This window comes from Beta vulgaris, chromosome 7, assembly GCF_026745355.1.
Source record: "Beta vulgaris subsp. vulgaris cultivar EL10 chromosome 7, EL10.2, whole genome shotgun sequence".
NCBI classification, from domain to species: Eukaryota; Viridiplantae; Streptophyta; class Magnoliopsida; order Caryophyllales; family Amaranthaceae; genus Beta; species Beta vulgaris.
Window position 1 is genome coordinate 43,072,129 of NC_079208.1, and position 11,388 is coordinate 43,083,516.

General features: G+C 31.9%; 1 protein-coding gene across 3 annotated transcripts; it reads right to left on the reverse strand.

Moving 5' to 3' along the window:
- Positions 1 to 7,485: 7,485 nt before the first annotated feature.
- Positions 7,486 to 10,909, reverse strand: LOC104899523 (protein XRI1). 3 transcript variants are annotated; one of them, XM_048648555.2, is made up of 9 exons: positions 10,543 to 10,909; positions 9,596 to 9,651; positions 9,381 to 9,509; positions 9,164 to 9,282; positions 8,750 to 8,819; positions 8,576 to 8,666; positions 8,457 to 8,488; positions 8,261 to 8,344; positions 7,486 to 8,165 (listed from the first exon to the last, which is right to left on the reverse strand). In XM_048648555.2, exons 1-9 carry the CDS (start codon positions 10,560 to 10,562, stop codon positions 7,894 to 7,896), a joined length of 873 nt encoding a protein of 290 aa, XP_048504512.1. In that variant the 5' UTR covers positions 10,563 to 10,909; the 3' UTR covers positions 7,486 to 7,893. The 3 variants fall into 3 exon arrangements, with proteins under 3 accessions (XP_048504512.1, XP_010685029.2, XP_010685028.2); XM_010686727.4 differs by having other exon boundaries at positions 8,448 to 8,488; positions 9,381 to 9,506; positions 10,543 to 10,904; XM_010686726.4 differs by having other exon boundaries at positions 8,448 to 8,488; positions 10,543 to 10,903.
- Positions 10,910 to 11,388: the final 479 nt, after the last annotated feature.

Genomic DNA, 11,388 nt, shown 5'->3' on the forward strand with positions numbered 1-11,388 from the left:
AATTTTAACCAATGTTTATCAAACCACAAAAATTCAACAATTTCAAGGACCAAAAACACAAAAATACAACAATTTACCAGCAAATATTTAATTATTTCCAAAATGCAACAATAATTCAAAGCAAAACTTAATTACCCAGCATCTGAAGTTCCCAAAAAACCTAACTTATGAAGTTCGCAAACCGCAACTAAATCCTCGTAGAAATTTTTTACCAACATAATAGGATTAAAAGAAGAATATGAGTGAGATTGTGTGATTGAAAGAAGAAAAGAAGAAAATTTTGAATAAATGCAGAAGAATTCGGACAACCATCAGTGAACAAGGGGGGGATGCCCATTGTCTATAAATGCATTGAGAATGAAAATTTTAGAGGGAGATTGTAACAGAGAAATAAATAAAAAAGGGCAAAATCATTTATTAACGTAAACATCAGGTCACCAGTGAACAAGGACCACGTGTGTCAAACACATGTAATAGTTGGGCCTGCTACGAAATAGTCCATAGTTGGAACCTTTTATGGCGGACCGGTCTTAGTTAAGACTGCCTTTGTCGATTTTTCCTAAAAAAAAGCTCTTCAAATTTTTCTAACCTCTGTAATTAACACATTGTTACAACATTTAAGTACATTGATTATATTCTTACACAATAACTAAAATTTCAAAAACAAGAATGTAGGGACATGCTATTATTAGCATTAGTGTGATGAGTATTACTCCCTCCGTCCTCCATTAGTTTACCCCTATTCCTTTTAAGGGTGTCACTTATTAGTTTGCCCCTTTTTTTTTGCTATTTTTGGAATAGGACCACAAACTTTTCATCACACATATATTCAACTTTTAAGTATAAATAATATTTTCTCTCTCTTTGTATGCCCCCACAATACTATTCCTCCTAAAACTCTGTGCAAAAGAAAGGGGTAAACTAATAGAGGACGGAGGGAGTAATATATACTACATTTGTATTTTATTGTTTTTAAAAATAGAAATATTATTTTGTCTTTAAATAAAAAAATTCTAGCAAAGACAAACATGAGATTATAGAATAATTGGTTAATGCATTTGTATCTCAAATGAGAAATTATGGTTCGAGTCTCAAATGAAAGGGATGCTCAATTGTCATGGATAGGTTTTTTTAACAAAAATTATTAAAAGAGACGGTCTAATTTTAATATAAAAGTAGACCTAGTAATTCAACAGATTAAATTAGTCACCGAAAGAAATTAACCTAGTCACTATTGAGCTAATTTTCTTTTTAATATTAGACTTACCATTACCTAATTTTAATTTAAAAGTAGGCAGTCTCTTACAAGATAAATTCTTTTTTTAATTATTTTTGTGCTTCTATTGTCATCCATGAAAAATGATCTCAATGTGCATTTTTCCATGGACTACTTCATAGGTATGACCTTCCGAGATTCTAATACTTGTAGTTTAGTTTTATTATTAGATCTTGTCTAAACGAAACAACGACTATGTGGATCAGACAAACGTTTTTACACCCAAATTTTTTGGGCCCTACCATTTTGAGCCCAACTTTTTCTTATGTTCTTGAAATTTCCCTTTAACTCAAAAAAATAAGATGTCATATCAATGTTTGGACCCATTCTAGTTTGGACCTCTCATAGTACTATAAATTTGTTATGCATACAAGTGGTAATGTTTTTTTTTTTTTCCCTCAACCTGCTTATTTTTTTTATGCATTTTAGTTTCATGTGGGATCAATCAACAATTTATTTATAAATATTTTTCACAAAACATAGTATTATTAGTAACTCAGTCATTTTTTAAATACACATATTGGATTTCATGTATTATAACGTATGATTTTGACCCAATTCTAAAGACCTCTTGGTCTATTAGTGTCGCCTCTCATTTCCTATAGTGGAGACTAGGATTCGAATTTTGTTAGAGGTGTAGTAAGAAAAGTGTTGGGAAGGGGAGAAGGGGATTGTCTTTCTATTAGGCTAAGGTTTACCATGAGATAGGGTTATGTCTAGCCATCTTTTTATGTATCATATAAAATAAAATAAATTTGACCCAAGATTTTTAATTATCAATAAATATAGTTTACTATAAAAAGTTGATATATTGAAAATGTGAGACAAATCAGACAAGTCACAAGACCTTGCAGAACTATGTTTTTTTCGTTTTGTATATATTATAAACAAAAATCAAAGTGAAGTATGTGAGTAGTGCAAAAGTACATATTGTGTAGATTAAAAACCAAAAGAATATTATATTCTTGATACAACAAGGGTGTCCAATAGATTACGGTATTTGTCTCATTTTTTTTTTTGGGTAAGATGAAGGGGGACTCATTTGGGGGGTATGGGAGATTCCTCAAATGAGTCCTATGAAGTTTGATCCCTAGACCTCAGGGATAAGAGATGGGAAGCAATACCATTAAACCTGTACTCCACCACCTCAACCTAGGTATTCGTCTCATATTAGTTGCAATATTTTGACCAATACATTTACCAAGATACAACCTTGATCATTGACATTTCTAATTATATCATTAAATATTATGAAAAGTTGATAGGTTACATATATACAATGAGATATTTATTAGAACATATTTATGCTAACATTTTCTTTTAGTATTTGTTAAGAATTATGTTCAAAATTAGGAAATTAATATAAAATCGGATTTAGAACCTGCTCAAACTTCTTTCTGAATCCTCAAAACAAAATGTTTAACTGCACCAACTACTAGCCCATTTACATGCCTAAAATATATAATGGTGATTAAGGAAATAGTTGTTTAAAAAAAGGATCTTCGATACTCTTTGATCGAGTTAAAGAGGTCATTCAAAAATAAACAATAAATAACTTTTTAAAAATAAATAGTAAGACCATCTTATTCGAGTTAAATGAAGGTAAATTATAACTAAGGATGTCTTGGCCTAGTGGTTAAGATTGAGGTGATGTGAACGTTAGGTTACAGGTTCGAATCCTCCCTCTCCTTCTTTGTACTTTGTACCGTCTTCGTGACTCATATGAATAAATAAAAAAGATAAATTATCTAGGAGATCCTAAATTCAAGTCTCTCCCTACCCTTATCCAGTGAGGCAGTGACTAGAAGTTCTAGTATTAAGTACTTGTATTCAGGCAATCTACTAAACAAATCCCAATTTACATGTGATAGCATTAAAATTCTAACCACTATTACATAAGTTGACCCACATACATAGAGTAATGAGAAAAAGCTACAAATATCAGAAAATGACAACTCAAAGAAGGGAATTTGGGACATTTCAATGACCTTCCTCGACCTCGACTGTATACCAAAACGGAATTATAAGTATACTTTAAAAACCCATCTATATGAATATGACTATCTCCATTAAAAGACGTACGAATCAGAATAATCAATTCAAATACACTTTTTTTTAGTTTTATCTACCATATACAGCTATTAAGCAGCTTTAGCTTTGCAATTTAATTAGAAAAATGACCATAAAAGCGTCAAAGGTGGAAACACAAGAAGAAACAAAGTACAAGAAGTAGCAAATAGGAGTAGTAGCATACAATATCTTCTAAGTCTTCTTTATTTCATTCTTTTTTATAGAAGTAGTAATTTATTACTTTTATCCCCTCAAAGCAGGCAAGCATGCCCACAACTTTTACTCTAATTCCCAAAAGATCAGTTCTTGGTGGAGGACCAAAAACCATGTCCAAGCACATTACATATGAATTCCATTTGCCATTGTTGCCACTTACTAATAGTGCTAATACTATACTCTAGTTCCCATTCTAAATGCCTAGCCATATGATTGATTAGGGTTTCTGTTTTTTTCAATATCTAACGAGTCATAAAATGACATAGCAAAACAAAATATAAATTTATCAAGCTGGACCAAATTCTTTTTTTTTTTTTTATTTTAGAGAATTCATGATATTCATCTAAAGTCCTGTTTTAGAATCTTATATATCGATCTACACAACTCGAAACTAGAATTATTGTGCAACCCGATTTTGTTGAATAAAGCCGATAAATTAACTATTAGGAAAATAATGTTACTCAACTTCTAAAATTGGTTTTATTCCACATAAGTTGTTTCACTTCAATCAATATATGGAAGAATGATCAAGATTAGCGTAGTTGGTTGGAGGCCCTTCTTCCACCCTTGTGATAAGGGTTCGGTTCTTGCCTCTTATTACAATACAGGATTGCCAACCCTCCTGCAAGGTATATTCATCTTGTCTTAAATAAATCAACCAATATTAAGTGAAAAAAACATATGTAAAACTTCTTTTTGGATAAAATTAAACGATAAAGAGAACATATTAGTTATAGGATTAAGGGTATGTTTGGCGAAACTAGCGGTTCTAGTAGTTGTTAGTTGTTGCCCCTGTTAGGGAGTAGTGGCTAGTTGTCTACTAGTAGTTGTTAACGATTAGCGTTTCAAGTAGTTGTTTAATTAGAAGTGTTGGGCAAATTAAAAGTAGTTGTTGAAATTGTAAAAGACAATAAATGACATTTATACAAATATGAAATGAACTACAACCATTTCACTAGTTAGTTCAATAGTTTACACAGAAAAGGAGTATACGACTTTTTAACTACTCAAAGAAATGTATAGATTTAAGAAAATATTCAATCCTCAAAAAAATTATATTACATATTTTAACTAAAATGCTTGTGAAATTTGGAGTATTATATAATTGTGAGATATTAGTTATATATTCTCTTTAAAATAGTTATTTAAATCATATCCCTGCTATTGTAAAGGAACAACAATGTATTAACATAAAATAAAGCAATTAATAATAAAATGAAAAAGGAAAAAGAAATTAAAAATATTGGTTAACGATTTTACCTTATTTAATTATATAGTATTTATTCGCTAAACCATTGCCTATAAATCTCAAATGTTACTTGTAGTAACATTCTACAACCGCTACTCATAAACTACTCCAGTCGCTACCTGCTACTACAATCACTGCCTTACCAAATACTCATAATTTTCCTAAATAGTGTTTTAAAATAATCCAACCGCTACCCGTTGCCTAAAACGCTAGTGCCACATAGGCCATAAGTAGGGCATGTTTGGCAAAAATAGCGATTGCAGTAGCTGTTTGGGGTAGCCGCTAGCTGTCTACTAGTAGTTGACTAGCTGTCAGCGATCAGCGATTAATTTAGTTGTTTAAATACAATTGTTTGGGGAAAATAGCTGTTGAAATTGTTAAAGACAATAAATGACGTTTATTCTAATATGAAATGAAGTACAACAATTTCATATGTTTGCTCAATAGTTAAATTCAAGATTTATTTTTTCAAAAAAGTTACACAAAGAGGAGTATATGACTTTTTAGCTGCTCAAAGAAATGTACAAAACTAAGAAAACATTCAACCCTCGAAAAATTTATATTACCAATTTTACTAAAATACTTGTAAAATATCTTATCTTTAAAATAAATATTTAAATTACATCTCTGCTATTGTAAAATAAACATTGAATTGCCATCACATAAAACAATTAATAAATAGTAAAAGGAAAAAGAAAAAGAAATAAAAAAAACATTGGTTAATAATTCTACCTTATGCTATTATATAGTGTTTATTTGCTAGATCGCTACCTCTAAATCTCAAACGTTACTTGTAATAATGTTCCACAACCGCTACTCATAATCTACTACAGCCACTACCTTACCAAACACTCATATATATCTAAATGTGAAATAGAGAAATTGGTGGCTTCACTTTAAGTGGAAAACTAATATGTCGCACACTCATAGTCCAAATATGTCTAAAAATTAAATATCTAACCTTTCTCACAAAGAATTATAAAACTATTAGTCTTATCACCGCGCAAAAAGTATCAAAAATAAGTGATAATTTGGTCATGTTCTTCCCAACTTATTTTCAGTTCAGTTCAGTTCTAGATAATATTTTTACTCTCACATATCACTATTCATTTCAGTTCAGTTCAGCTCTGGACAATATTTTTACTCTCACATATCACTATTCATTTCAGTTTAGTTCATTTCAATTCAGTTATTTTATGCCGAGTAGAAACATAACCTTTAACTCTATTCTTTGAAAAATATTTAAATAAAGGCCCTTTAATATTAAGAGATACATATAAGTCTGGTCCAATTATTTTCAGAGTCAAAGAGGATGAAGCAAGAGTTATTTTTCCTATCTTCAAATTAATTGGATTATGGAATGAAAGGAGATTAGAGACAATTAGTCCGAGCATTGGCTAATCTAGAGTCTAGACTAGTTGATTTGACAAGTCCTTTTCCACTTCTCTCTTGTTTTTTATTATTCCATTTTAGCTTAGCGTGTTTGTCAAGGCTCAATTTTGAGCTCTAATATCTTGAATTGTTAATTGGTATTCTTGAATTGTTAATTGGTATGGTAAATTGGTAATACTACCTATGTTCAACAATTTCTACTTTTAGGTGTTTTTTATTAGTTGCAACATTTTCCTTTTTAGGAAAACTTTTGGAATAAATTGACTATATTACCCTTACGTCACCTACTCTTCCCATTTAATTACAGTACTAGTAGTAGGGGGCAAGTGGATCAATTATACTCTCTTTTTCTCATTTCTTAAAGTTTGTGCAAAAAGGTAAATGTTCCAATTAAAAAACAGAGGTAGTACAAATTTGAAAATTCATCTTGCAGATTTGTGGACCTAAATGTTATAGGATTACAAATTTGAAAGATTTGTCTTACAATGGAGGGCCATTTAAAATACTTGTATGGAAATTTGAAATCCTTTGATGACTATAACGGTCTGTTTGGTTAGTGGTCATAGATAGTGGTAATGGTAATATAATTTAGGGTAGATTTATAAAGAAATTCTAATATAAAACTTATGGTAATGAAATTTCATCCCAAAACATGAGCTTTCCTTTATCAATTTCTATTACCACCCAATACCATCTTTCCAAGTGGTAATGGATGGTAATGAAATTTTAGGAAGAAAATGGATATTTGGAGATGAGGTAGCATTACCATGGTAAATTGGTAATGTTCTGGAATTTCCTTTACAAATTTATACTACAATTCATTACCATTACCACCATTTATGATCACTAACCAAACAAACGAGAAGTGTAAGTGTCTTACACAAGATAAGTAATAAGTTCATTCTTGAAAGGGTGAAGAGAACATAACCTAAGCTCTGTACCGTGATCCAAATTAAAAGGTTAGTAGATCCAGATCACAATGGCAATCTTGATCTAGTTCACTTCACACCCTATCTAAAGAATTGCAACGGCTTTATTCTCAGAAAAATACTGTAAAAAATGGCTTCAACTTGATGATAGTTTGAATGATATTGCAGATGGACCAGACAGTAATTATACAGAGAAACCAACCAACAATCTCTGCAACTTAAGTAGACATTATTGTACCAGAATAGAACAAAAGAAAAAACTCTTAAAAATTTCTTCATAAAATCCAAAGAAGATTAAGTAGTACTCCATTTGTAACTCAGAAAGTCAGAACTTAGAAGTCAGATTGCACGTATTTGGAGGCCAAGAAACAATTTTTTCTATTCATTTCATTCCATTCCATTCCAATAAACAGAAGCAACAACATCGATTAGATACATCAAGGAATTTGTATTTCATAAACCAACATGTACAAAAAACACCGCCATAATTAACTTCAGGACTTGTAATAACTACGCTACAAATTTTGTAACAGGCTAAAGAATACGCCTGCAATGGCAGCCTCTGAAGAACCAAAAAATAAGCTCTCAATCTTGCTCGAACTGCCGATTCATACACCAACACTTCTATGTGTTGTGTGTTTGTGTGATGCATAAATACTACTTAATTATAACCTAATGTTGCAAAATAATGCCAAAATGATTCAGCCCCGGAATATATATGTGAAGGAGAGCCACAAAAAAAGAAGAATCAGATCCTCAATTCATCCTTTAGTTCTCATAATTGTTATGCTACCTTTTCCTCCTTGAGTTGGAATTTTTGTTTTACCAACAACAGGTTTACCAGAAAAGGCTGAAGTAGGATAGGCAGGATCTTCCTTAATTTGCTTAGATTTTGAAGGAGGTGGGGTAAGTATCCGCTGATTTATATCCTTAAGAGTCACATCTCCACGAACTCCGCAAGGTTTAATGAAATCAAATGGATATGCAACCGAAGAAGCAAGTTTTGTTGGTGTTCGCATGTATGATTTCCTACCTACATTTCATAATATATAAGGATCATTACAAAAGAGCGAGTGTGTAGTTTAAGAAATGAGTCGATGAATGCAAACCAAAGGACATACAAAATACCTTTAAAAATAATATTTCGAGAACTTCTGACTGGTCGTTGAGCCATAATGGGTGGTTCAGAATTAGGTGCAATATTGCAAACGTCTGTGAACACATAATCCATATTAACACCATAAAATTGAAGAACAGAAAGTATAAACATAAACAATTTTCTGAGAAAAGTAGCACAGTTTGCTTTAGTGCATACCTTTCATACCTATCTGAATATCAGATGGTACTGATGCATACCTGCATTTCAATGGAATCCAGTCAAGCAGCAACAAAACTGACTGAAAAAGTGAATATTGTTTTAGGAATCAAGTAAAAAGGGCATACCCATCATCGGAGCTAATATTCATGTCGGCATCAACAAGGCAATCAGCAAGCCAAGCTTCAGATTGAGCCAAATCCTCAATACACAAATCCTCTGAGATAATAGTATTGTAAATATAAGATGTCTTAGAGCATAAGTTCAAACCCTATTGTAGTATTTTGAGAATAGAAGCAAACCTTGCAAACAAGCTTCCCATTGTGATATTTCTGGTAGAAGGTCAATGTCATCAAAAGAATCGATTCTTTCCTGTCCAGAAAAACGAATGCTGCTGAATTTGACGTTTACAATTCTACATAAAACCTCAGTCTAGTTCACCAGAGATACTAAAGTTCAAATGTCAAGGTAAAAAAAGTTCCCGACGAAGGAGGAGAAGTTGAATGGATCGTGATCATGGATCTTTAACAAGTTAAGGGTGACCTAAATATGCATTTACTAAAAGGAACACAAGGTAAATAGATTCCTATTAGATCTGACTGATAATGATAATGTTGTTTTATGGCAACATCTCTTAACTACTTAAGCCAAGTGATCATCCACCACTTGAAGATCATTGATAATTTCTAGGAATTGTGCACTGGTCAGGAATCAACCTTAGATTTGAGAAATGAGGATGAGATATCATCAATTGTATTATCAAAGTCCAGCATACGCCGCCGCTTTACTTGAGAAGTGTACTCTTTGCACTCTTGTGGTGTCTTGCTCATAATTGCTGAAATTGAAAGTCAGAAATGAGCAAAGATTTTGTACTAAACACAATGTTGGCCATTTGAAGGAAAAAGACTCTGATTAGAAGGAATAATGTCTCACAAGAATTATCAAATTCGTAAGCCAGGTCACCACAAGCCTTAATCGGAGTTGTTTCCTCTAGTATGTAGGAGATGTCTTCTTCATTTTGAGTCACAACCATACCATTCGACATACATTTGGCAATATCTGCTATAAAATTCGTCATTTAATATCACTCAGTTCATTGACGAATCTCATAATTCGACATGAATTCACAACAGAATAGAATAGCTCACCGCAATTAGATTCGTTCCTGAGTTGACGATCTTCCCCTTGCCATTTCCATGACTCCCTAAGTACACAAAATTTATACACTATAATCAGAGCCAATTCTTCCATTAAATGAAGCACTTAAACTGCAAGAACATAAACATTAAGACACTCCAAACTTGATACAACACATATTACTAAAGAAAGCAAACGAATTGCGAATCGAAGCCAAGATCACAAAAACCAATTTAATAGTTCCTTCCCATTGCAACAACTAATTATAAGTGCAATCATCATGAATCCCTTTCTTTTACAAAATTATAAGATAGGGTTATATATATAACAGTGAAATCATGAGAATGAAGAAACAACATGTATAATGTCTCTAATTTCTGCACCTCCCAACTAAAATGTGACAGACATAAATCTGAATTCTGACACACACAAAAATGAGCATGCAATCAATCATCTAAATCTATGCAATGAGGCTATAAAAAAGCACAATCAACAACAACAATTATAGTAGATTAAAAGGCATAAACTTCTCTCATCAAACCCTCACCCTTCATCCCACCAAAATCAACGCAGTTTTCAGAAATCTAACAATGAAAAAACATAGAAATGAGCCCAGAAATATTAAACGGAGTTACAAAAGAAATCAAAAACAGGTGGGATAAACTCATCAATCAAGCCAAAAACCCTCATCTTAAAATTAATTTTCCACTCAAAATTCAACAAAAAGCAAACAAACCCAGAAAACAAAGGAACATAATCAAGCATTTCCATTGACCAAAAAACTAAAATCAACCCACAAATTTAAAAGTAACCACCATCAACATTCCACATTTTTGTCACAAACCCAGAAACATAAATCACAAAAACTGCATTTCCAAACCAACCCATCAACAATCTAACAACTCAAAAAAAAAAAAAAAAAAAAAAAAAAAAAACAACACAGAACAGTAAAACATACTTATGATTTTGATAATCCATAAGATTAACAACACTTTTTCAAACTCCAAAAATTACAATCTCACAACTTCAGATATAGCCGTTATAAGTGATTTGAGACCATAAGTGTGTATGTACTCCTCAACCCCCACCTTTGATACTCCTAATTTATACCCACAAAAAAGAAAAAGAAAAATAATAAATAAAGAAAAAAAAAAAACAAGTTATGCTTGAGATGTGTGCAGTAAGACTATGAAATGAAACGTCGTCTCTCTTCCCTATTTTTCTCTCTCTTCTCCCAAACTTCTTCCCTTTTCTGCGCTTTTATTTCTCACTCTATTTATGTATGCATCTTTTTCTTTAGTTTTAATTTTTTGGAGGGTAATAACAAAATCTTTTTGCGGGGGATTTTATTTAGTGGGTCAAAAGGCCGTTACTTGGTTTTTGGGGGGTGATTATATTTACTAATCAATCATTAATTACTTTCTGGTCTTTTCTTACTATATATTTACTAGAGGGAGTGAATCTTGAGATTTTAATCCTAATTTAGCTTCTTCTTAATATGGTTATAAATTAAGGTTTGAGTGTTAAATATGTGTTTTTTTTTAGGGGGTGAAAAAAAATTGTCCTTGGCACGTGTGTCACGTGACTGACATAAAACATCCTAAATGAAGGATGTTGGGTGGTGGTGAAGTATGGTGGTAGATTGGTAGTAGTGGTGGTACCACTTTTTCTCCATATTTTGAGCCATACATAAATACAATACTCTAGTATTTGCTTCACTTGGTTTCAAAAAGGGTGTGTATAGACCATTGTTTCAAGTGTCTTTACCTAATGTGTGACTATTTTGCAAGGTTTCATTATACCA

What these genes read in the sequence shown, in the direction of transcription:
- LOC104899523 (XM_010686726.4), bottom strand. Translation starts at nt 10,562, where the DNA reads ATGGATTATCAAAATCATAA. An exon ending in ATGGGAAGCTTGTTTGCAAG is followed by an intron (nt 8,667 to 8,749) that starts GTTTGCTTCTAT and finishes CTATTATCTCAG; the next exon opens with AGGATTTGTGTATTGAGGAT. An exon ending in AATATTAGCTCCGATGATGG is followed by an intron (nt 8,489 to 8,575) that starts GTATGCCCTTTT and finishes ATTGAAATGCAG; the next exon opens with GTATGCATCAGTACCATCTG.